Genomic DNA, 25,486 nt, shown 5'->3' on the forward strand with positions numbered 1-25,486 from the left:
CTGGAGCAGGGACTCCGTCTTTGAAGCTCCCCCGGCCGCAGTGTCAAACGGCCAAACTCAGGCTCCGCCGTATGGGGACGCCATCTTATCTGCGTCTGGTCTGGCTCTGGACTACGTTTCCCAGAGGCCACAGTGGTCCGACGTTACGTCTTTCTTGACGTCGTGGCGAGATCGTTAGCTCCACAGGGACCCGGACGCGACCAAGGGGAGGCAGAAGGTGAGGGGTCTGGGAGTCCGGGGCGGGGACGGGGCGTGTCCAGAGCCTCTGGTCTGTGAGCGCAGGCGGCAGCGGGCTGAGAATGCCTATTGTGAATGAGTCTTTGTGCCTGCATGACCAGGTGTGGGTGACTGAGTGCGCGGTTGTGGCCACCTGTCTCCAGAGTGTAAGTCTGGTTGTGTTTGTGTAACCAGGTGCGATACTGTGTGTTGGGGTGTGGGGTCCTTGCTACTGTGGAGTGATAACTGCTTGTGTCTCTGTTGTGTATGTGTGACTGTACGCCTTGTTTTGGGGGGTGTGAGTGTAGTTGAGACTGAGACTGGTGCGGGTGTCTCTGCGGTTATGATTCCATGTCTCCAGGGTGAGCGTATGGTTTTGGTTGCACAATATTGTAGCCACGTGTGGTATTGTGTGCAGCTGTGTGGCTGTGACTGTATGGTGACAATGCGTGTGTATCCCTCTTGTGCCCCTTGGAGTGTGTCTGTGAAACGGTGACTGCGTGTGGTGCTGTGTTTGTAAGTGTAACTTGTCTTTCTTTGCCTGTGTGAGTGTTACTGTGTCTCAGAGTGAGTGTTCAGTTATGACTGGTTGGTGTTGGGTGGGCTGGAGTGCTAGTGATTATATGTGTCCCCCAAGTCTGTATGTGATTGTGATTGTGAGAGACATTTGTGGATATTGGTTTGGGAAGGCTGTGACTATATGGGAGTGACTTTGTGTGTCATGGTGGTGAGTAGAATTGAGTGACTGTCTTTTTAGTGGGTTTGAGATTGTGACTGTGTATAAGAGTCTGGAGGTGTCTGTGATTGTATGGTTGTATCCTTGTATATGTCTGAGTGAATGCGTGGTTGTGGTTATGTTTGTGTGACACTGACCATTTGTGTCCCACCAAGTGTGCCAGTGTGAGGTGCATGTGACTCCAGTATACGGACCCTTGCAGAACCTGTGAAGACTGTGGCCCTGGTCAGTGATAGGCTCAACCTTTGTGACACTGGGATTGGACATGATGTCCTGTCTTCTCAGACTTCTGTCTCCTGTGTGGAGATCAAAATGTTCTGGTTACTTATGATTACTTTTTTAAAAAGTTTTCTCCAAGAAGATGTTGAGAAGAAAAGGAAAGAATTGCTATGGAACATCCAAAAGCTAATTTCAAGATGCATGAGTTCTTCTTCTTTCCCTGAGACCATCTTCTTTTTCATGATGTGCTTTTCTTTTTCTTTCTTTTTCTTTTTTTTTCCCTGAAACTTCTAGCCTAGCATCTCTTCCCCCAAAGTGACCTGGTCACCAGTATTTTGCCATTGGAGTAAATTATTGAGAGTCCTCGAGGTGAACTGAAGGTCCATATACCCCCTACTTCCCACACACCTAATGTTCATTCCAATTTTTTTAACTTTTCATTTTGAATTAGTTTTAAACTTAAAACTCTTGCAAAAAATAGAATTCCCTTATATACTTTTTTAAGATTTTATTTTTTTAATTTTATTTATTTATTTGACACAGGGAGAGAGATCACAATTAGGCAGAGAGGGAGGCAGAGAGAGAGAGGGAAGCAGGCTCCCCGCTGAGCAGAGGACACCTAGATCATGACCTGAGCTAAAGGCAGAGGCCCAACCCACTGAACCACCCAGGTGCCCCAAGATTTTATTTTTAAGTATTCTCTACGCCCAGCATGGGGCTCAAGCTCACAAACCCAGAATCAGGAGTTGCACATTCCACTGACTGAAGCATCCAAACCCCCCAGAATTCCCAAATATTCTCAACCTGCTTCCCCATTTTTCCATTTTATGGTTATGTTACCATTCTACATAATCACAGTATATAATCAAAAGCAAGAGATTAATATTGACACACTACAACTAACTAATCTACAGACTTTATTCAGATTTCATCAGTGTCCCTCACTATTGTTTTTCTGCACAAAGATCCAATCCAGGATCATATGTTGCAGTTAGTAAGTCTGCACAGTCTTCTTTGACCTGGCACAATTCCTTGGTCTTTATTTGTCTTACTTGACCTTGACACTTCTGAAGAGTACTGACCATTTATCTTGTAAATTCTGCAATGTAGAATGTTCCCCAATTTGAGGCTGTTTGATGCTTCCTTATGATTAAATTCAGAGTATGCTTTTGGGACAAGAATACCCCAAAAGTGATGTGTTCTTTTTTTTTTTTTTAAGATTTTATTTATTTGACAGACATAGATCACAAGTAGACAGAGGCAGGCAGAGAGGGGGGAAGCAGGCTCCCTGCTCAGCAGACAGCCTGATGGGGGGTTAGATCCCAGGACCCTGAGATCACGACTTGAGCGGAAGGCAGAGGCTTAAACCACTGAGCCACCCAGGCACCGCAAGTGGTATGTTCTTATCAGTGCATCATATCAGGAGATCAAGAGGTCAGTTTGCCTCATTACTAGTGGTAACTTTAATCACTTGATTAAGTGGTTGGTGTCTGTCCAGTTTTAACACTGCAAAGTCACTATTTTTCCCATCGTAATTAATGTGTGTCTTGTAGAGAAGTACCTTAAGCTTTTCATCTTTCTTCTACCTGCAAATCTTCACATTCATTGATAATTTTTGCCTGAAAATATTATTACAGGCTATCCGCCAAATGGTGATTTTTAAAATTTCCATCCTTCCTTCCAGATTTATTAAATAGGATCCTACTGTTAGAAGTGATTTTCCTTCTCCCCCACTTATTTACTAAATCATTTGTGTATATATAAATTGGATTTTTTTTCTTTTTTTAGCTCTGTAGATTATAATTAATTACTGCCACTGTGTCTTTGCTCAAATTGCCCCAGATCTGGCCATTGGGAGCTCCTTTAAGTTGACTTCTGTATGCTTTCAATGTGTCCCCTTTATTTTTTTTTTTTTAAAGATTTTATTTATTTATTTGACAGATCACAAGAAGGCAGAGAGGCAAGCAGAGAGAGGGGGAAGCAGCCTCCCTGCTGAGCAGAGAGCCTGATGCAGGGCTTGATCTCGGGCCCCTGAGAAGGCAGAGGCTTAATCCACTGAGCCACCCAGGTGGCCTATTATTTTTTTTTTTTTAGTACTGCCATATTTTCTGGCACCACGAGATGTTTCAAGCTGATACTGTACTTTTGTTATCCAAAACTGGATTTGTCTCCTGGTGGGTGTCAAGCCGAAAGACAAAACCAGTCAAAGAATAGGAAAAGGAAGAGTTTTCCTTACACTAAGTAAAGGAGAACACCAGGGATTTTCCCTAAAGCAGTGTCTCCCTAAACAAAAGAATTGGGTAATTTTTTTTTTTTTTTTTTTTTTTTTTTTAGATTTTATTTATTTATTTGACAGACAGAGATCACAAGTAGGCAGAGAGGCAGGCAGAGAGAGAGAGGGAAGCGGGCTCCCTGCTGAGCAGAGAGTCCGATGCGGGCCTCGATCCCAGGACCCTGAGATCATGACCTGAGCCGAAGGCAGCGGCTTAACCCACTGAGCCACCCAGGCGCCCAGAATTGGGGAAGTTTTAAGCTAAGGGTGCCTATATGTTAACAAAGGGGCTTGTACAATGGGGAATACAGCATGGAACACAGGCAAAAGTCATCTTGAAATGACTGACTGTGAGTCAAAGTCATGAGGGCTGGCAAAAGACAGCATCATCAGTTATCTGGCTCCAACTGGTCTGGTATCTGAGTGCTCAAAGGGGTTTAGATCCTATAAATACAATTCAAGAATATGCATCAGGTCAGTCTTTACTTTTGAATCAGCCTGGTGAGTTTTACCGCTTACTTGTCATCCCTGGTATGATTAGGTTATCTCCTGGCCTGACAGTGGCCGTTTGTTCTTACATTCTTTCACAAGATGGCCAGAGGCCTAAAATGACTTTTTCTTTTTCTTTTTTTTTTTTAAGATTTTATTTATTTATTTGACAGAGAGAGAGAGAGAGAGCTCACAAGTAGACAGAGAGGCAGGCGGCGGGGGGGGGGGGGCAGGCTCCCCCACACACCCCGAGCAGAGCCCAATGCAGGGCTGGATCCCAGGACCCTGAGACCATGACCTGAGCTGAAGGCAGAGACTTAACCCACTAAGCCATCCAGGCGCTCCCGAAAATGACTTTTCTTATATCAAGAAAGCTGTGTGTCTGGTCTCCCCCCATGAACCCCTAACTTTCTGTTTATACTTTTCCAGCCCCATTTCTTGAACATGTACATTTCCAGGGAACACTGGCTCCTTTTAGTAGAAAATGGTATTTAGAAACCAAGATTAAATATACCCATTGCTTCTAGGTATGAAGTATGAAGTACCTCAGCTATGAAGTATATGTATCTACATTGCACACACACCCCTATATCTACCTGTGTGAATATCTATACAGATAATTCATTGTTTCATATGATTTCTCTAATTCCAGTTTAACACTGAGGGTTTATTCCAGCCTTCTCCATTTACTTTTTTTGGTAACTCCTTTCTCTGACATTGGAAAAGTCGACTCTTGGGGCGCCTTGGTGGCTAAGTGTCTGCCTTCAGGTCATGATCCCAGGGGTCTGGGATCGGCCTATATGGGGCTCCCTGCTCAGAAGGGAGTCTGCCTCTCCCTCCTCTCTCTCTGCCCTTCCCCGCTGTTTCTCTCTCAAATAAATAAATGAAATCTTTAAAAAAAAAACACACAAAAAACCATTGACTCTTATTAACCACAATATATTTATCTACTTTCTCAGTCCTAAGTAGAAAGTAGTTTAAGAATGCTGACTTGGGGCGCCTGGGTGGCTCAGTGGATTAAGCCGCTGCCTTCGGCTCAGGTCATGATCTCAGTGTCCTGGGATCGAGCCCCGCATCGGGCTCTTTGCTCAGCGGGAGCCTGCTTCTCTCTCTCTCTCTGCCTGACTCTTCGCCTACTTGTGATTTCTCTCTCTGTCAAATAAATAAATAAAATCTTTAAAAAAAAAAAAAAAAAAAAAAAGAATGCTGACTTAAGGGCGCCTGGGTGGCTCAGTGGGTTAAGCCGCTGCCTTCGGCTCAGGTCATGATCTCAGGGTCCTGGGATCGAGTCCCGCATCGGGCTCTCTGCTCAGCAGGGAGCCTGCTTCCCTCTCTCTCTCTCTCTGCCTGCCTCTCCATCTACTTGTGATTTCTCTCTGTCAAATAAATAAATAAAATCTTAAAAAAAAAAAAAAAGAATGCTGACTTAAGGGGCGCCTGGGTGGCTCAGTTGGTTGAGCAACTGCCTTCGGCTCAGGTCATGATCCCGGACTTCCAGGATCGAGTCCCGCATCGGGCTCCCAGCTCCTTGGGGAGTCTGCTTCTCCCTCTGACCTTCTCTCTCATGCTCTCTCTCACTCATTCTCCCTCAAATAAATAAATAAAATATTTAAAAAAAAAAAAAAAAAAAAAAAAGAATGCTGACTTAAGGGGCGCCTGGGTTACTCAGTGGGTTAAAGCCTCTGCCTTCGGCTCAGGTCATGATACCAGGGTCCTGATTAGCAGGGAGCATGCTTCCTTGTCTCTCTCTGCTTACTTGTGATCTCCGTCTGTCAAATAAATTAAAAAAAAAAAAAAAAGAATGCTGACCTAAAATAAGACAAAATTAGAGAGGAAGACAAACCATAAGAGCCTCCTAACTATAGGAAACAAACAGGGTTAGGTGGGTGGGAGGATGGGGTGATGGGGCGATGAGCATTAAGGAGAGCACTTGATGTAATGAGTACTGGGTGTTAAATGCACTGATGAATCACTAAACTACCTCTGAAACTAACAATACACTATATGTTAATTAATTGATTTTAAACTTAAAAACATTGCCGACCTACACTCCCATACCTCGTACAGTTACTTTAATCTTTAGTCTTACAGTATATAGTGGAAATACAGCTTTCCCTATACCCTCCTATATGATAATGTTACTGATTTGTAATATAGATAGGTTCATTTGTTACTATTTTTATTGTATTTTGGATTTACACGCACATAAATCCCGACTGATCTTAATTATTTTTTGACTATATGAAACATTACTATGGTTCTAAAAGCCTTAATTATTTTTTTTTTAAGATTTATTTATTTGAGGGTGCCTGGGTGGCTCAGTGGGTTAAGCCGCTGCCTTCGGCTCAGGTCATGATCTCAGGGTCCTGGGATCGAGTCCCACATCGGGCTCTCTGCTCAGCAGGGAGCCTGCTTCCTCCTCTCTCTCTGCCTGCCTCTCTGCCTACTTGTGTTCTCTCTCTGTCAAATAAATAAATAAAATCTTTAAAAAAAAAAAAAAAAAGATTTATTTATTTGAGGGCGCCTGGGTGGCTCAGTGGGTTAAGCCGCTGCCTTCGGCTCAGGTCATGATCTCAGGGTCCTGGGATCGAGTCCCGCATCGGGCTCTCTGCTTAGCAGGGAGCCTGCTTCCCTCTCTCTCTCTCTCTGCCTGCCTCTCCGACTACTTGTGATTTCTCTCTGTCAAATAAATAAATAAAATCTTTAAAAAAAAAAAAGATTTATTTATTTGAGAAAGAGAGAGAGCACAGACATGCAGTGGGATGTGAGGGGCAGAGAAAAAGAGAAACCTAAGCAGACTCCATGCTGAGCTAGAGCCCAACTCAGGGCTTGATCTCATAACCCTGAGATCATGACCTGAGCTGAAACCAAGAGTCAGATGCTTAACCACCTGTGCCACCCAGGCATCCCTAAAAGCCATAATTAGACAAAAGATCTACCCAATCACTCTTCCACCATTCCTTCTCTCCCAATCCTGTTACTCCATTCTTCCCAGACTGTTCCCACTCGCTCATTGTAGGTAACCGATTTCTTTAGTTTGTTGGGGGTTTTTATGTTTGAATATACATTAAAATATACAGAAAATTTAAACATACATAAAACTGGCCTATTTTTTTTTTAAAGATTTTATTTATTTATTTGACAGAGAGATCACAAGTAGGCAGAGAGGCAGACAGAGAGAGGGGGAAGCAGGCTTCCCTGCTGAGCAGAGAGCCTGATGTGGGGCTTGATCCCAGGACCCTGGGATCATGACCTGAGCTGAAGGCAGAGTCTTTAACCCACTGAGCCACCCAGGCGCCCTATTTTTAAATGTACCATTCAGTGACATTAAGTACGTTTATGTTGTTGTGCAGCCATCACAATGATCCATCTCCAAAACTTTCTTCATCTTCCAGAACTAAAACTCTGCTCCCATTGAACAATAACTCCCCAATTGCCCCTCCCTCCTTAACTTTAACTCCCTCCTTTAACTTCCACCTTTTGGCTACTATGAATAATAGTGCTACAAACATTTGTTAACAAATACCTGTTCGAATTCCTGCTTTCTCTTCTTGGGGGTACATACCCAGAAGTGGAATTGCTGGGTCACAGTAATTCTATGTTTAATTTTGTGAGGAATCAGCATACACCATTTTCCACAGATGCTAAACCATTTTATCTTCCATCCAGCAAAGGACAAAGATTCCAGTTTCTCCACATCCTTGCCAACACTTGCTATACTTATATATTTATGTATTTTTAAAGATTTTATTTATTTATTTGACAGACAGAGATCACAAGTTGGCCCCAACCAACTGAGCCACCCAGGCGCCCCTATATTTACATTTTAAAGTATTTTTATGATAGCTATTTTAATATGCATGAGGTGGTATCTCATTGTGAATTTCTTTTAAGTTTATTACTTTTTTTAGTAATCTCTGCTCTGTACCCCACATGAGACTCAAACTCACAATCCAACTGAGCGAGGCAGGTGCCCCATGTTGTGGTTTTGCTGTGCATTGGCCTAATGATTAGTGATGTTGGGGATCTTTTCATGTGCTTCTCGGCCATTTGAATATCTTTGAGAAATGTCCTTTGCCTATTTTTTAATTGGCTTGGTTTTTGTTGCTGAGTTGTAGGAATTTTTTTTTTTTTTTTTGTATCCTAAGTATTGATCCCTTATTAGACACATGATTTACAAATACTTGTTCCCTGTCCATGGATTGTTTTTTTACTCTGTTGATAGTTTCCTTTAACGCACAAGTTTTTTAATTTTGATAAAGTCCACAACCTATCTATTTTTTTCCTTTGTTGCTTTTGCTTTCTTTGAAATATCCAGGAAATCATTAGGTTAATTAATTACATCCAACATTGTGAAAAATTTTCCCTATGGTTTCTTCTAAGAGTTATAGTTTTAGTTCTTACGTTTGGATCTCTGATATGTTTTTGAGTTAACTTTTGTATATAGTACAAAAATAGGGGTCCATCTTCATTCTTTTGCATATAGATACCCAGTTTAACTGGTGCTATTTGTTGAAAAGTATGTGAGCACATATGCAAGGGTTTCCATTCTATGCTATTGGTCTAGATATCTGACATTATGGCAGTACCACACTGTTTTGATTACTGTAATAATGAGTTTTTTTTTTTTTAAGATTTTATTTATTTATTTGACAGAGATTCCCAAGTAGGCAGAGAGGCAGGCAGAGGGAGAGAGGGGGAAGCAGGCTTCCCACTGAGCAGAGAGCCCAATGCAGGGGTCCATCCCAGGACCCTGAGATCATGACCTGAGCCAAAGGCAGAGGCTTTAACCCACTGAGCCACCCAGGCACCCCTGTAATGTTTTGAAATCAGTGTTTTCTGTTCTAACCAGCAGTGTTCTGTGTTCCAACTTTGTTCTTTTTCAAGACTGTTCCTTTAAAAAAAAAAAAAAAAGACTGTTCGTTCAGATGCTTTGTGTATTTTAGGATGAATTTTTTTGTTTCTACAAAAAAATCATTGAGTTTTGATAAGGATTGCATTAAATCTGTATATTACTTTAGGTAGTATTGGTATCTGTCTTGGTCAGCTGAGGCTGCTCAGAGTTAGGGAGGCTGGAAGTCTGAGACCAGGGTGCCAGCATAGTTGGTTTCTAGTTAGGGCTCCCTTCCGGGCTTGCACATGCTCACAATCTTGCTGTGTCTTCACAGGAAGACAGAGAGAGAGAGAGAAAGCAAGCTCTCTCTAGTGTCTCTTTTTTATTTTTTTTAAGATTTTATTTATTTGACAGAGATGACAAGTAGGCAGAGAGGCGGAGAGAGAGAGAGGAAGGGAAGCAGGCTCCCTGCTGAGCAGAGAGCCCAGTGTGGGGCTCGATCCCAGGACCCCGGGATCAACGAGCCACCCAGGCGCCACTCTAGTGTCTCTTTATAGGAATACTAATAGTATTGTACCAGGACCCCACCCTTATAAACTCATTTAATTTTAATTACTTCCACAATGGTCCTCTCTTCAAATACAGTGACAGTAGGTGTTCCAGCTTCAACATAGGAATTTGTCTTCCAGTCCTTGGGCAACAGGATATCTTATCATTTATTTATGTCTTCTTCCATTTCTTTAAGCAGTGTTTTGTAGTTTTCAGTGTGTAAGTCATTTGCTTCCTTGGTTAAGTTTAGTCCGAAGTATTTTGTTCTTTTTGATACTCTTCTTTTCAGATACTTCATTATTACTGTGTAGAAATGCAACTGATTTTTGTGAGTTGACTTTGAAGCCTGCAACTTTGCTGAATTTGTTTATTCTTTTTTTTTTTTTAAAGATTTTATTTATTTATTTGACAGACAGAGATCACAAGCAGGCAGAGAGGCAGGCAGAGAGAGAGGAAGGAAGCAGGCTCCCCATTAAGCAGAGATCCTGAAGCGGGGCTCAATCCCAGGACCCCGAGACCACTACCCGAGCTGAAGGCAGAGGCTTTAACCCACTGAGCCACCCAGGTGCCCCTGAATTTGTTTATTCTAACAGATTCGTGTTAATGTGTGAATCTCTAGGGTTTTCTACATGCACGATCATGTCATCTAAGAATAGAAGTAATTTTACTTCTGCCTTTCCAATTTGGATGCCTTTTACCTCTCTTTTTTTTGCCTAAAATTGCTCTGGCTAAGACTTCCAGTACTATGTTGATGAACATCTTTTCATATGCATAAGGGGCATTTTTACATCTTCTCTGCAAACTATGTGTTCATATCTTTTTCCTATTTTTCTTTCAGTTTTTTGGAGTTTTGTCTCAATGTTTAAGAATTCATCGGGTGCCTGGATGGCATTAAGCCTCTTAAGGTGGGTTAAGCCTCTGCCTTCGGCTCAGGTCATGATCTCCGGGTCCTGGGATCGAGTCCTGCATTGGGCTCTCTTCTTGGCAGGGAGCCTGCTTCCTCCTCTCTCTCTCTGCCTACTAGTGATCATGCTCTGTCAAATAAATAAATAAAATCTTAAAAAAAAAAAGAATTCATCACAGGTGAAGGATATTAGTCCTTCATCTGTGATGCATGGTACATGTATTTTCTTTTAATTGTCAGTGGTATTTTAACTTTGTTTATGGTGTTTTTTTGCAATTCAATTTTTTTTAAAGTTATATAATCAAATTTACCAATTTTTTTTATTACTTCTGGACTTTGAAAGACTTTCTAAACCCCAGGATTAAAGAGGAATTTACCTGTGTCCTTTTCTAATATCTGTATGGTTTCATCTTTTCCATTTATATCTCTGATACGTTTGGAGTTGAATGGATTTAAGTTTGGAGGAATGGATTTAAGTTTATATTTTTCAAATAGCTACCCAGTTTCCCCAATACCATTATTAAAAACTTGTGATCTCATTCATTTTCATCATATAATAAATTTCCAGATATGCTTGGTACTATTTCTATGCCTTCTGTTCTGCTCCACTGGTCTGTTCATCTATTTATGCACTGCTACCACGCTGTTTTAATTAAAGAGACCTTGCAGTATATTTTCATGTCTGGTACAGCCACATCCTGGAAGTCTGGATAAGGATAGACATTTGTTGCAGTCGGGATGGTTGGGTGGCTCAGTCAGTTAAGCGTCTGACTCTTGATTTTGACTCAGGTCGTGATCTCAGTTTTGTGAGATCGAGCCCCATATTGGGCTCTGTGCTGGGAGTGGAGCCTGATTAAGAGTTTCTCTCTCCTCTCTCTGCCCCACCCATGCACTCCTGCTCACTCTCTCTTAAAAAAAAAAAAAAAAAGTTTCTTGCAGTGACCAGATCTAATTTGATTTTGGGGCATTTTGGGTTTTGGGTTGTCTTAAATTTGCTTCAAGCCAAATCCTTAATTGTGCTTTCGATAAACTATGAGAAATTTAAAAAATATCGTTAGCATACTTAATGTTTGTGAGTCAGTTGTTATAGCAGGGTTTTAAATAAGGTCTTGGTCCCCACCCTTAGACGTCAGGGCTCTGCAGACTCCATAAAATTGTATGCATAATTTTTGCAGATATTTATTCATTTAATTTTTTTCTTGGAAGAAGTTTTAAGATTCCATAAGATTTTCGAAGAGATTTATTTAAAAGATTTTATTTATTTATTTGAAGACAAAGATCACAAGTAGACAGAGAAGCAGGCAGAGAGAGAGGAGGAAGCAGGCTCCCTGCTGAGCAGAGAGCCTGATGCGGGGCTCAATCCCAGGACTCTGGGATCATGATCTGAGCCAAAGACAGAGGCATAACCCACTGAGCCACCCAGGCGCCACCTCAAAGAGATTTAAGACCCCTGAAAATTTAGAACCACAGGTCTAAAATATAAGACAGTAGATACCTGGTAATAGCCTCTGAGATATCCAAAATTTGCACCCTACAATAGGGAAATAGAAGAGGAATGTTCCTCCATCTATTACATCCCCATGATGGAGTATTATCCAGCTAATAAAAAATACGCTTACGGGGGCACCTGGTGGCTCAGTGGGCTGAAGCCTCTGCCTTCGGCTGAGGTCATGATCCCGGAGTCCTGGGATCCAGCCCCACATCGGGCTGTCTGCTCAGTGGCGAGCTTTCCCCCACCCCCTGCCTGCCCCTCTGCCTACTTGTGATCTCTGTCAAATAAATAAAAAAAATTTTTAAAAATCTAAAAATATATACATATATGCTTACAAAGTATTAATCAGAACAAGGAAAAGGATATCATAAACAAAATGATAAATTAAAAAGTGCTCAAATTTTGCAAAGACCCCACCAAAAATTTTCTGGTTAGTGATTGAACAGAGAAATTCACTGTATATCTGACACAATGCTTTCTGCTTTGCATACACTGTCTTATTAATTTGAACTCTCCTGAAAATTGGTCATTCACAGAATGTTCTTGATAATGAGGCTATATCAATGTACCAGGGGGTAGGAGTCAACATTTAAATGACTGTTACAGAACTTTTAGTTATTATTGGTTTCAGTCACACTAATTTCCTTTTCTGTCCCTATTCGTGTCAAACACATTTTCTCAATTGCTCATAATTTTCCTACTGCTGGGATAATAAATACCAACTACCATTATGGTAATTTATTTTTAAATGGAAACAATATTGTTATGATTTTTATTATGAAAAGTATAAACAATGCAAAAATAGAAACTTGCTGACAGAGATCACAAGTAGGCAGAGAGGCAGGCAGAGAGAGTGAGTGGGGGAAGCAGGCTCCCCGCTGAGCAGAGACCCTGATGCAGGGCTCAATCCCAGGACCCCAAGATCATGACCTGAGCTGAAGGCAGAGACTTTAACCCATTGAGCCACCCAGGTGCCCCATTATGCTCTTAGTATTTTGATGGATATATTTCAAATATTTTTTTCTGTGTGATTTTATAGAGGGGTATCACTTACATATAAATCCTATAACCTGCCTGCTTTATTTAATAATGCATTGACCACGGCGCCTGGGTGGCTCAATGGGTTAAGCCTCTGCCTTCTGCTCAGGTCATGATCTCGGGGTCCTGGGATCGAGTCCTGCATCGGGCTCTCTGCTTGGCAGGGAGCCTGCTTCCTCCTCTTTCTCTCTCTGCTTGCCTCTCTGCCTACTTGTGATTTATCTCTGTCAAATAAATAAATAATGCATTGACCATAGTAGTACTGTTGTATTTTTTAAAAAGATTTTATTTATTCATTTGAGGGGGGCGGGGAGAGAGCACAAGCAGTGGGAAGGGACAGATGGAGAGGGAGATAGAGACAGCAAACTCCCTGCTGAGCACTGAGCCAGTCACTGGGCATGATCCTGGACCCTGAGATCATGACCTCAGCTGAAGTCAGACATCTAACTGACTGAGCCACGTAGGCTCCCCGGTACTGCTGTATTTTAAAATCACTGCTTAGTATTTCATTATCAAGATGTACCTTAATTTATTCATTTTATTGTCTATTAAAGAGTGTTTATATTTCTATAATTCAATTATGAGCTATTCCCAAAAGTATTTTTGTATATACCACGTCATGTATTTTTATAATGAATTCCTTTGGGACATTAGACATTTATTAAGAATTTGCAAAGATGCAAAATCCTAATCTAGAACTCAAGGAGACAAAATGCTATTTATAGTCTTGAGAGGCGCCTGGGACACTCAGTCAGTTGAGCAACTGACTTTGGCTCAGGTAATGATCTTGGGGTCCTGAGATCAAGCCCTGTATTAGGCTCTGTGCCTAACTGAGAGTCTGCTTGTCCCTCTCCCTCTCCTTCTGCCCACCTCCATGCTATCTCTGTCTCGCTCTCAAATGAATAAATAAAATCTTTTTTAAAAATTAAAAATAAGGGGTGCCTGGGTGGCTCAGTGCGTTTAAGCCTCTGCCTCCGACTCAGGTCATGGTCCTTGGGTCCCGGGATCGAGCCCTGCATTGGGCTCTCTGCTCAGCAGGGAGCCTGCTTCCCCCTCTCTCTCTTTCTGTCTCTTTGCCTACTTGTGATGTCTCTCTGTCAAATAAATAAAATCTTTTTTAAAAATTAAAAATAAATAAAATTTATAGTCTTGGGGCATCTGGCTAGCCTGATCAGTAAGCATGATTCTTTTTTTTTTTTTTTAAGATTTTATTTATTTATTTGACAGACAGAGATCACAAGTAGGCAAAGAGGCAGGCAGAGAGAGAGAGAGGGAGAAGCAGGCTCTTTACTGAGCAGAGAGCCCAATGTGGGGCTTAATCCCAGGACCCTGAGATCATGACCTGAGCCTAGGGCAGAGGCTTAACCACAGTGAGCCATGCAGGCGCCCCAAGCATGTGATTCTTGATCTCAGGGTTGTAAGTTTGAGCCCTACGTTGGGGGTGGAATTACATAAGGGGAAAAAAATTTTTTTTAAATAAAAGTTATAGTCTCTATTTACCTTTTTTTTTTTTTTTTTTTTGAGAGAGAGAGAGTGGGAGAGAACTTTAAGCAGTCTCACAAGCCTGCAATCATGACCTGAGCTGAAATCAAGAGTTGGAGCTTAACTGACTGAGCCACTCAGGCACCCCTGTATTTACTTTTAAAGTGAAAATGTTGAAATAGGTGAGATAAAACTGATATACAAATGTTCAAAGTAAAGGATGATAAAGGGCACTATTTACCCTGATAGTATGCTGTGAGAATTCATAAGAAGGAAACAACTTGTATGACCAGGGCAGTCATTGTCATGTCTTGTCATGTCTATGTCAAATTGATCTCATAAAAGCTCTGTGAAGGGAAATTAGTGTTCTTGAGTCCTATACAGGACTTGCAGTTTTCAATCGTCAGAGATCCAAAGTGTGACCAATGGGGCAAAATGAGTTTGTAGTTGTTTGGAGAATAGTTGGGCAAGTGCAGAAACATGGCAGACTCACCTGACAAGAAGAGCTGAAAGGAAGCACTGCTCATCAGTAGGACATGGCCCTAATGACTTTTCATTCTTTCCCAGGCTCAACTACAGCACACATGAATATAGCTACCAAATCAAGAAGTTTGCAACTACCGGGAGCTAAAAAAAGCAAAAACAAAAGCCATTCTGTGAAAATATAACTGATTTTAGAATATCCTGAGCTGTTATTTCATGTTCAAGGGAAGATTGTTTAAAAAAAAGAAAAGTAAGTATTTTCTTTTTCATTGCTATTTGGGAATAGCTTACATTTACCAGAACCGAACAAATCATTTAAAAATTGGGGTGCCTGCCTGGCTCAGTTGGGAGAACATGCAACTCTTGATCTCAGGGCTATGAGTTCGAGCCTCATTTTGGGTGTAGAGATCACTTCAATAGAAAAAAACTTTTAAAAAACAACAAAAAATTTAAAAAATTAATAACATAGTTATTGAAAAAATATACACTTAAGTAAAACTAAGAACATTGAAAATCATAGCCCAGAGGTAACCAAAGTAATCTTTAAGGATAAAACTCCCTAGATATTTTTCATCTACTTTGTCTGTCTCTATTGTTTGTATTGATATATCTTTATATTTGACAAATAGGATCCCATGATGCCCAGCTTTTTTGTAACCTGCTTTTTTTTTTCATTTAATCATACCCAAAACATTTTTATGTTAAGTATTACATTACAAAATTTGTGAGTACTAAGAATTACTATTCTATAGAAATCTTTAATTTATTTAACCTATCTGCTCTTGTCTTACTTAGGATACTGAATATTGCCTGAGAATATATAAATCTCTTACTGTAATGATTTTTGGTTGATGTTTATTTTAGAAAAAAGTATGTTTACATCCATAAAATGCAATACAACATGAAAGATTTCACACAGTGTGAAAAATATCTTTGAAGTGTATAGAGTTGGAAATGAACCAGTACTACTCTGTTACTTCTGAAGATTTTTTTTTATTTATTTGACAGAGATCACAAGTAAGCAGAGAGGCAGGCAGGGGTGGGGGGAAGCAGGCTCCCTGCTGAGCTGAGAGCCCAATTCGGGGCTCAATCCCAGGACCTTGAGATCATGACCTGAGCCAAAGACAGAGGCTTTAACCCACTGAGCCCCCCAGGCACCCCTGTGCTGTTATTTCTGAAGCTTCCTCTGACTTTTAAAAAAATTCTTCTTTCTCACATTGACCATAGGCCAGAGTCTGAATTTTTATATGGTCATAATAGCTGAATTAGTATATTAGTTAGGCTGTTATGCTGTAGTAGCAAACAACCCCCAAATCTCAGGGACTTTCAGAGTAACTTGTTATTAACTTGATCATGCTGTGTGTCTAATGTGTATTAGTGTAGGCAGGGTCCCAGACCAAAGCAGACTCCACCAATCTATAGCTGTACCATCTGACACACAGTCCCCTAGGCTACACATCAGGGATTAAAAGACTGGAGAACTGTGCAGTCTTGCCAGTGCCTCAGAATGAAGGGACAGGGACACACATCACCTTAGCTCAGATTCCATTGGCCAAAACCAGTTTATGGCCTTGCCTCACTGCAGGAGTCTGGAAAATGTCATCTCTGTGCCCAAAAGGAGAGGAAAACTGGATAATGGTGAAACAGTAGTAATTCAGTTAATGTCTACAACACTGGCTAAGATCCATTTCTTTCTCTATCTGTAGGAAGTTGCTTCTGTAAATTAAGCGTGATTTCTTTTTGGAGCAAGGAGGATATCCTGGATTGAGGGTTGACAAGAGCTCTGTGTACAGGTGAGTGAGGAGACTAAGGGAAATGGAAGGTTTTCATGTGAAAGCTCACTTTCCCTGTGGGAAGTCAGGAGCTTTAAGTTATTGTTTGAGAACAAGCCTCTCAAAGGCTCTAGAACTAATGGAGGAAATCAAGCTCCTTCAGCATCTAAGTTCCCAAAGGCACCTCACTATCACTCATAAATCATTCCATGCATATTTCCTTTTATAATTCACCCCCCTAATGAAGAGGAAGGTATATATTCTATTATTTGTGATTATAAAACATATGCTTAAGGGAAAACTTGAGAATATTGAAAAAAAAAAAAGATTCTTTTTGTAGATACACCCCTAGAGACAAATGTTGAAAAATGTAATTGAAAACCCTTTCAGTCTATCTTATGGGCACACACATGTGTGTATATAGAACATAGGTATATTCTTTCTGTAAAAATAGGATTACACTATACATACTGTTTCATTAGCTACCTTATTCACCCAAAGTTGTTTGACGTCTTAACATCAGCAAATATATGTGTTGTTCATTTTATGGCAAGTCTGTTTCTATGGTGTGAATATACTGTAATTTATTTAATCAGTCCTCCTTTTAAGTTCTCTCCAAGTTGTTTCCAATGTCAGCAGTGTCTCATGTCGCCCCCACATGTCTTTCAGATAGTCTCAGCTACGGAATTGCTTCATCAGAGGACATACCTAGTTTAACATTGCCTTGCTGGATATTTATAAACCAAAATCCACTGTGCATGTGATGGTTAGTAATAATCTCAAGTACTAAAGTCTAAAACACAACTCATAATTGGTTTATTCAAACTTGCTCCTCTCACGCTTCTCTGTGTTATAAAATGACAACCTCATACTTCCAGTTACTCAAGCCAAATGGCTTAGTGTCATCATGGCTTCTTCTTCTTCCTCTTTTTTTTTTTCTTTGCTTTCATAACTAAAAATAGCAAATCCTACCAGCTCACCCGTTGCCTGGGTTACTGCGGTAACCTTCCACTTGTCTCCCTCCTTCCTCCCTTGTCTTCTTAGTGATCCTTGTCAGTGTAAATCAGATTACACCATTCCTTGTCTTAAAACATTTTAGTGGTTCCTGTCTTACTAAAGAGTAAAAAACCGAAGTTCTTACTGTGGTGTACAAGCCCCATGTGACCCAGCTTCCAGCTACCTCTCACCCAAGTGAGCTTCTGATCCTCCTCCTCTTGCCCACTCCATTCCAGCCACCCTAGTCTCTTTATTAATTCAAGAAAGCCTGCTTCTGCCTTGAGGCCTTTACAATTGCTGTTACCTAATCTAGGAATGCACTCCTCTCAGATACCTGCATTTTTCACTCTATTCAGTCTGCCCTTATATGTCACCTCAGTGAAAAGCCTTCTCGGGCCACCTTTCCTTCCCCCCTAAGCTCCCTCTCATCTTACTCTTCTTTTAATTTTTCTCCACAGGACTTTGGCCACCTGATATCTAAGTAGGAATATCAGTGTCAGTGTATCAATTTGTTATTGTCTCTTTCCATTAGAATGTGAGATGCACTGGGACAGGGACTGGATTTATTATCTTCCTCACACCTAGAACCATGCCAATTGAGGTAGGATCTCAGTCAATCTGAAAGAATTTTTGACTCCTCTCTCTTTCTCTGCCTACATATCTGGTCAGATGCCAGAGCCTGTTGATTTTACTTCTCTACATCTTCAAATTATACCCTTTCTCCTTATTCCCACTCTCACTATCCCAGTCACGTTCTTTGCTTACAAAAGTATAAGCACCTTTCATTTGGTCTCTCTGACTCCAATTTTGCTTCTCTCCACTAAAAGAATCTGGCTATATTGGCCTTATCACTTCCCTCTGTAAATTCTTCAGTGGCCTTCCATTCCTTACTGGGTGAAAAGCAAACGTTTATATTTAAGTTAGTATTCACTGGACCCTTCTCCTCCAGACACTGTGGCGAGTGCCAGTCACAATGATGATGAGACCTGGTCTTTGCCCTCATTATTATCTTATTTCATTCATTTGTCTTCATTTTCCAACCCCTGATGTCATCTCCAGCATTATCTTCCTCTAGATTCTAGAACTAATTAAATTTAAATTTAATTAAAATTCAGGAAAAAAAATCCATCCCTCAGTTATGCTAGGCACTTTTTAATTGCTGATGGCTACGTTATTGACAGTACAGATACAAAGATTTCCATCATTGCAGAAAGATTTGTTGGACAGCACTGGTCTAGACCTTTCCCCAAACTATAGAACTCATTCCAAACAATACACCAAATACTTTGGTCCACTGTCATTGCCTTTCACCGATCAGAATATTCTTCTGTACCTTTTCTGCCTAATGAAGTTCTCTGATTTTTATGTTCCAATTCATATTCTTCAACTTACAGTACATTTTCCTTGACACCACTGCCATTGAGTAAGTTAGTCTTCCTTCTGACCCACCCATCCACAAACCGTAGAAAGCTTCTTGCACCTCTGACTAGAACCAGCCTTACTACCCTCCTTAAAACCCCGGAGTTCTTGTTACTTTGAGGTACAGGTGATTTTTCACAGAACTCCAGTCTTATTAAATACCAGCCAGTGAGGAAGTGATGTTCTGTGAGAAAGCAGGAGGGGAGGCTTAGATGGAAAGTTAGGAGTACTGGCCCAAGAAGCTTCTAGAATTTGAGTTCCCATTCAGGTCAATACTCTGGGTATTCAGATGTGCTTGTAAGATACCTTTTACTGTGATTTCCTTATTCCTGACTGGTGAGCCCAGCCAAGGTTGGAGTCTTTGATGAAGCCTCTGGTGTAGGTGGTGTTTCTTTCTGGAAGTAGGGGTTCCTGGGTGGCTCAGTCAGTTGAACGTCTACCTTAGGCTCAGGTCATGATCCCAGAGTTCTGGGATCCATCCCTTTGTTGGGCTCCTTGCTCAGCAGGGAGTCTGCTTCTCCCTCTGCTGCTCTCCCTGCTTGTGTACTCACTCACTCTCTCGCTCTCTGTCAAATAAATAAAATCTTAAAAAAAAAAAGGGGGGGAGTAGATTCAGGGATGTACCCAGGAGATTTTCCCTGTTTATCCCGGAAAAGCTGGAAGACTTTGTTTAGGGATATCTTTTTCTCAAAGTTTGGCCTCCTTGAGAATGAACTTATACCTGCTCTGCTATGCTCCTGGCCTGTGGGTACGGCCTTCAGCCTTAGTGGGTAAAGTAAGTGAGTCTGAGTTTTGATCCTCCTTGTAGCAGCTGCAGCGGAAGATCACCTTGGACCAGGTGGGAGCCATCCAGGCCCCATATAGAGTATAGATTAGCATCGGCAAGACAAGGAACTGTTCAGGGCTCCTGGGTGGCTCAGTTGGTTAGGCAACAGCCTTCAGCTAGGGTCATGATCCTGGAGTCCCAGGATCGAGTCCTGCATTAGGCTCCCTACTCCGTAGGATGTCTGCTTCTTCCTCTGATGCTCTCCTCTCTCATGCTCTCAAATAAACAAATAAAATCTTTTTAAAAATAAAAATAAATAAAAAGTATTAAAAAAAAAAAAAAAAAAGAAGACAAGGAATTGTTCAGGCTGGAATCTATCCTGCCAAGGCAGTTGGATTCTACGTGAGTGCTGGAGCACATCTTCATTGATCCATCTCTTAGTTTACCTAGAGTTTTGGGAGTGGCTGGGTTTTGTTAACTCTGTAGTTCTTGATGTTAGTGTTGGATGGTAGGACAAGGGGGAGGGCAAGAGAATCAGAGCAGAGACATTGGAAGTACAGTTGTTTTAAGGTCCTCTATCTAGGAGTGCTCAGGCAAGCTCAGTTAATGAGATTTCCCTTTTTCCCCCTAATCTGCTTTTTCAGGACTCTGCACTTATCTAAGAGAAGAATCTAAAGAATTAGACCAGCTCAGGTAGTTCTAGAAGCCATGGCACAGGTAAGTTGAAATTACCTCTATCCCTGAAATAATCTTTCTTCCTTTCAAACCATATGGACATTTGTGTTCTTTATGCTGAAACTTCCCTATCTCGCTGAGCCCTGTTCTCATTCCCAGTTCCTCCATTCCAGAGGTTTCTCTGCTTCCTCACCAACATGTGTTATTTTGGTTTTTTGGTAATAGTCATCCTAAAGGATATGAAGTGGCCTCCTCTTATAGGTTTGATTTACTTTTTCCTAATGATTAGTGGTATTGAACATCTTTTCAAATGGCTTATTGGCCATTCATGGATCTTCTTTGAAGAAATCACTACTCAAGGACACCTCGGTGGCTCAGTTGGTTGGACATCAGCCTTTGGCTGGAGTCAAGTCCCACATTGGGCTCCCTACTCTGTAGGGAGCCTGTTTCTCCCTCTGCCTCTGCCTCTCTCTGTGTCCCTCATGAATAAATAAATAGAATCTTAAAAAAAGAGAGAGAAATCACTACTCAAATTTTTTGCTTAGTTTTTAATTGTTTTGTCTTTTTTGAATTGTAAGTTGTTGTATTATAAGAGTTCTTTATATATTCTGAACATAGGTCCCTTATCAGATAAAAGATTTGCAAGTATTTTCTCCCAGTTTTGTGATTTGAATTTTTCCTTCCTCCCTTCCTCCCTCCCTCCCTCTTAATGCAATGCGTAGATCTAATTTGAATCTTGATTTGAACAAACCAACTGTAAAAAAATATTTTAAGTATGATAATGATATTCTGGCTGGTATGCTTTTTTTAAAAAGGCTAATCTGTTAGCTACTAAAATACTATGATGTTTGTATTTGCTATGTAGGCTCTCCCTCAAAATACACCAGGGGTAAAACAAAAACAAAACAAAGCACAGAGAAGGGAAAAAATAAAAAACAAAATTTACAAAGTCATGTTAATTGTTGAAGCAGAGCCATGGATTCAGGGGGGTCATTATCCTACTCTGTATACTTTTGTGAAATATTTTGAAAATTTTCGTAATAAATGAAAAAAACAAAAGTCCTTTCATTTACTAGTAATGCGTGGGCTTACTATTTCAGGGATTGGTTACATTCAGGGATGTGGCCATAGAGTTCTCTCAGGAAGAATGGAAGTGCCTGGAACCTGCCCAGAGAGACTTGTACAGGGATGTGACTCTGGAGAACTTCAGTAACTTGGCCTCGCTAGGTAAGGATGTTGTGTAATTCAGGGCCAGAGAGGAAACTAGACACCCAGGGACTGCAATGGTGGATTGTTACCACCTCTGGTAAAGGGAGAAATCTGCCACTGGACAGTGGTGAGAGCTGGAGTCATGGAGAAGGGCCCAGCTGGTGGCATTTGTAGCCACTTCCAGACTCCCCTGCCCGAGGAGGGAGGGAGAGGGATAAACACCCAGAACTCTCTCATCCTACCCTCTGGCCTCCTGCTGATACTTCCCATATGCCAAACCCAGTGGGAAACCATGGGGTCAGGATAGTACAGTCCTTACAGGTAAACTGCCTGGGGCACAGAGCAGGACCAAGAACAGGGAGGAATGGATTGAGAGGGGAGGAGAGGGCAAATGGAGAATGACCACTACAGTTAACTACTCGAAATAATTCTGGTCTAGCCTTCTGGAATTTCTATTATCTTCATGGTGAATTTCTAGGGAGACTTACAAGTTTCTGGCTGAATTTCTGCTCTCTGTTCCCAGGGGAATTGCTTGTGCTATATGGAAATGGAAATGGGTAGCTCCATGAACACCTCTGTCTTCCTATCCTTTGGGCAACTTTTTTTCCTTCCCTCATTCCTTCCTTCATATTGTCTCTCTTTGTTGGTGACCAAGGGACCGGGTGTGAATTTTGGAACAGGACAATCATGCTCCATTTCTTTTCCTGTAAACAGGACTTTCCATTTCTAAGCCCGATGTCATTTCCTTATTGGAGCAAGGGAGAGAACCCTGGATGATTACAAATGATATGACAGGACCATGGTGTCCAGGTGAGCGAGGGGTGATCCAGTGGGGGAGGTCATTGGGAACAATAGCCAGTGGGTGAGTCGACTGATAGCAGTAGCTTGAGTTATTGTTGAGAAGCTTCCCTCCAAACCATACCGAAAATTGTGGCACAATGGCCTGAGACAAAGACAGGAAGAGCAAAGATCTTGTCAGCATCCAATCCCAAGGGAACCTTGCCCTTGCCCTCACGAATCCCTCTCTTCTTTCTTCCTACTTAGTTTTCTCCCATTTCAAAAAGGGACTTGCTCCCTTCTCCCCTAGTGGCTGCCTTTTTACCTGTTCTTTGGATCCTTTTTCTTGCAAGTAACTTCATCCCTTTAAAAAATACTTATTTTCTGGGATGCCTGGGTGGCTCAGTTGGTTTGCCTTCAGCTCAGGTCATGATCCCGGCGTCCTGGGATGGAGTCCCACTTCGGGCTCCTTGCTCAGCAGGGAGCCTGCTTCTCCCTCTGCCTCCCTACTTGTAATCTCTGTCAAATAAATAAACAAAATCTTAAAAAAAAAAAAAAAGAAATTGCACAGCAATATTTGAGACTTATATAATCATTCAGTTGTTTGTTTGGTTTTTTTTTTAAAGATTTTATTTATTTGACAGACAGAGATCACAAGCCAGCAGAGAGGCAGGCAGAGGGGAGGAGGGGAAGCAGGCTCCCTGCCGAGCAGAGAGCCTTGGCAGGGCTTGATCCCAGGACCCTGAGATCATGACCTGAGTTGAAGGCAGAGGCTTAACCCACTGAGCCACCCAGGTGCCCAGTCATTCAGTTTTTAAGGTGACTTTCATTTTGTCTCTCTGATCTGCTATAGAATTTTTTATTTTTCTTTAAAGAATAAAACTGTTTGTATTCTTTTTCTTCTTCAGAGCTAGAGTCCAGGTGTGAGAAATTTCCACAAAAAGATATTTCTGAAGTAGAGTCATTCAATTGGGAGATAATGGAAAGCCTTAAATGCTATGATTTTGATGGCTTCAGTTTGAGAGATGACTGGAAGTACAAAGGCCAGTTTGAAAGACACCAAGTAACTCAGGAATGCTGTTTCAAGCAAGTAAAAGTCACATATGAAAACATGCCCACTTTTGAGCATCGAGCTTCCCTCACTTTACATCAGAACAGTGAGACTGGTGAGAAACTGATTGAATGTAGTGAATGTGGGAAAGCATTTAGCCGTGGCTCACACCTTATTCAGCATCAGAAAACACATACTGGTGAAAAACCCTTTGAATGTAAGGAATGTGGGAAGGTCTTTAGTCGTGCCTCACACCTTGTTCAACATCAGAGAATTCATACAGGTGAGAAACCTTACGACTGTAAGGACTGTGGGAAGGCCTTTGGCCGTACTTCAGAACTCATTCTACATCAAAGACTTCATACTGGTGTCAAACCCTATGAATGTAAAGAATGTGGAAAGACCTTCAGACAGCATTCACAACTTATTCTGCATCAAAGAACTCACACAGGTGAGAAACCCTATGTATGTAAAGACTGTGGGAAGGCTTTTATTCGTGGCTCACAACTTACTGTTCATCGGAGAATTCATACAGGCGCTAGACCCTATCAGTGTAAAGAATGCGGGAAAGCGTTTAGACAGCATTCACAGCTTACTGTCCACCAAAGGATTCACACTGGTGAGAAACCCTATGAGTGTAAGGAATGTGGGAAGGGCTTTATTCATAGCTCAGAAGTTACTCGACATCAAAGAATTCATTCTGGGGAGAAACCCTACGAATGTAAGGAATGTGGGAAGGCCTTTAGACAACACGCACAGCTTACACGACATCAGAGAGTTCATACTGGTGACAGACCTTATGAGTGTAAGGACTGTGGGAAGGCATTTAGTCGTAGTTCATACCTTATTCAGCATCAGAGAATTCATACAGGTGACAAACCCTATGAATGTAAGGAATGTGGGAAAGCCTTTATTCGTGTTTCACAACTGACTCATCATCAGCGAATTCATACTTGTGAGAAACCCTACCAATGTAGGGAGTGTGGAATGGCCTTTATTCGTAGTTCACAACTTACAGAACATCAGAGAATTCATCCTGGGATCAAACCTTATGAATGTAGAGAATGTGGGCAGGCCTTTATTCTTGGCTCACAGCTCATCGAACACTACAGAATCCACACTGGATAGAAAGCCTTGAATGTTAGGGGTGTAGGAGCCTTTACGTGGAGTTCACATCTGACTCAGTATTAGATGATGTGTATGTAATGTAATTAACGTGAAAACCTTCACTTGTCACTTCCACTACAGAACATCGGATAACTCCTAGCAGAAAAATTCAATAAACGTGGGAATTCTTTTTGCCTCAAACTCACTGCTTACCAAGCATCAGAAAACTTTGCTGAAAAAAATATTAATACGAATATAGAAAACCTTTCTATTACCACTCAAAATGTGTTAAACCTCTGAGAATTCCTAATAGAAAATGACCTTATTAAGATATTTTGTGAATGTGCCTTTTACCATGACATACATCTTACTTAACATTATCTTAGCTCCACCAGTTACTGACTGTAGAGCATTGGACAAATAACACAGTCTTCCAGTTCCTCACTTTACTTATTTTTAAGCAGTGATCATTATAGCCCTACTAGAGATTTCCTGAGGACTATCCGATATTTTATGTAAAGCCTGTGTTCAACAAATATTAGTTACATTATTAATTAATAATGGTATTAGTGTTAAGGAGTTCCTGTGAGAGGAGGGCATTATGAATGTATCAAATATCAAAAAGCCTTCATAACCACCTGTTAGAATAATTCATTCTAGAAAACTGTAATCAAGTATAATTATCATGAGGTCTTCATGATATTTAAAGCTAGAAAGTCACAAGATTAGAAATTAACAGAAAAGTAGCCAAAAGAAATCTGCCCACTTAGATATCTCAAGCCACCTTCAAGTATAACTTCGAAAGCAATCAGAAAATTCTACAAATCAAAATGAGTTCAGTGTAGCCAAAGCTGTGTTCCTGTCAACCCAAGGATTGAAGGTAGGGGCTTTGTTCTCCAAACGTGGATCTCTAGCACCTACTCGTTGCCAGTTACATACTAAGCACATGGAATCAATGGTCAACTCTAAAAATTAGAGGGAAATAACCACATAAACCCAA

At 41.1% G+C, this 25,486-nt stretch overlaps 1 protein-coding gene across 5 annotated transcripts; it reads left to right on the top strand.

Annotated features, from left to right (window-relative positions):
* Positions 1-128: 128 nt before the first annotated feature.
* ZNF565 (zinc finger protein 565) lies at positions 129-24,685 on the top strand. Of its 5 annotated transcripts, none has more exons than XM_032323677.1 (8): positions 129-217; positions 14,799-14,964; positions 16,421-16,507; positions 18,015-18,083; positions 20,331-20,384; positions 21,443-21,569; positions 22,266-22,361; positions 23,237-24,685. In XM_032323677.1, the coding sequence occupies exons 5-8, from the start codon at positions 20,376-20,378 to the stop codon at positions 24,505-24,507; spliced, it is 1,503 nt and encodes a 500-aa protein (XP_032179568.1). In that variant the 5' UTR covers positions 129-217; positions 14,799-14,964; positions 16,421-16,507; positions 18,015-18,083; positions 20,331-20,375; the 3' UTR covers positions 24,508-24,685. The 5 variants fall into 5 exon arrangements, with proteins under 5 accessions (XP_032179568.1, XP_032179567.1, XP_032179566.1 ...); XM_032323676.1 differs by having other exon boundaries at positions 20,336-20,384; XM_032323673.1 differs by lacking the exon at positions 18,015-18,083 and adding an exon at positions 10,154-10,220 and having other exon boundaries at positions 131-217; positions 20,336-20,384.
* The last annotated feature ends 801 nt before the right edge of the window (positions 24,686-25,486 follow it).

Source organism: Mustela erminea, chromosome 19 (genome assembly GCF_009829155.1).
Source record: "Mustela erminea isolate mMusErm1 chromosome 19, mMusErm1.Pri, whole genome shotgun sequence".
Lineage (NCBI taxonomy): Eukaryota > Metazoa > Chordata > Mammalia > Carnivora > Mustelidae > Mustela > Mustela erminea.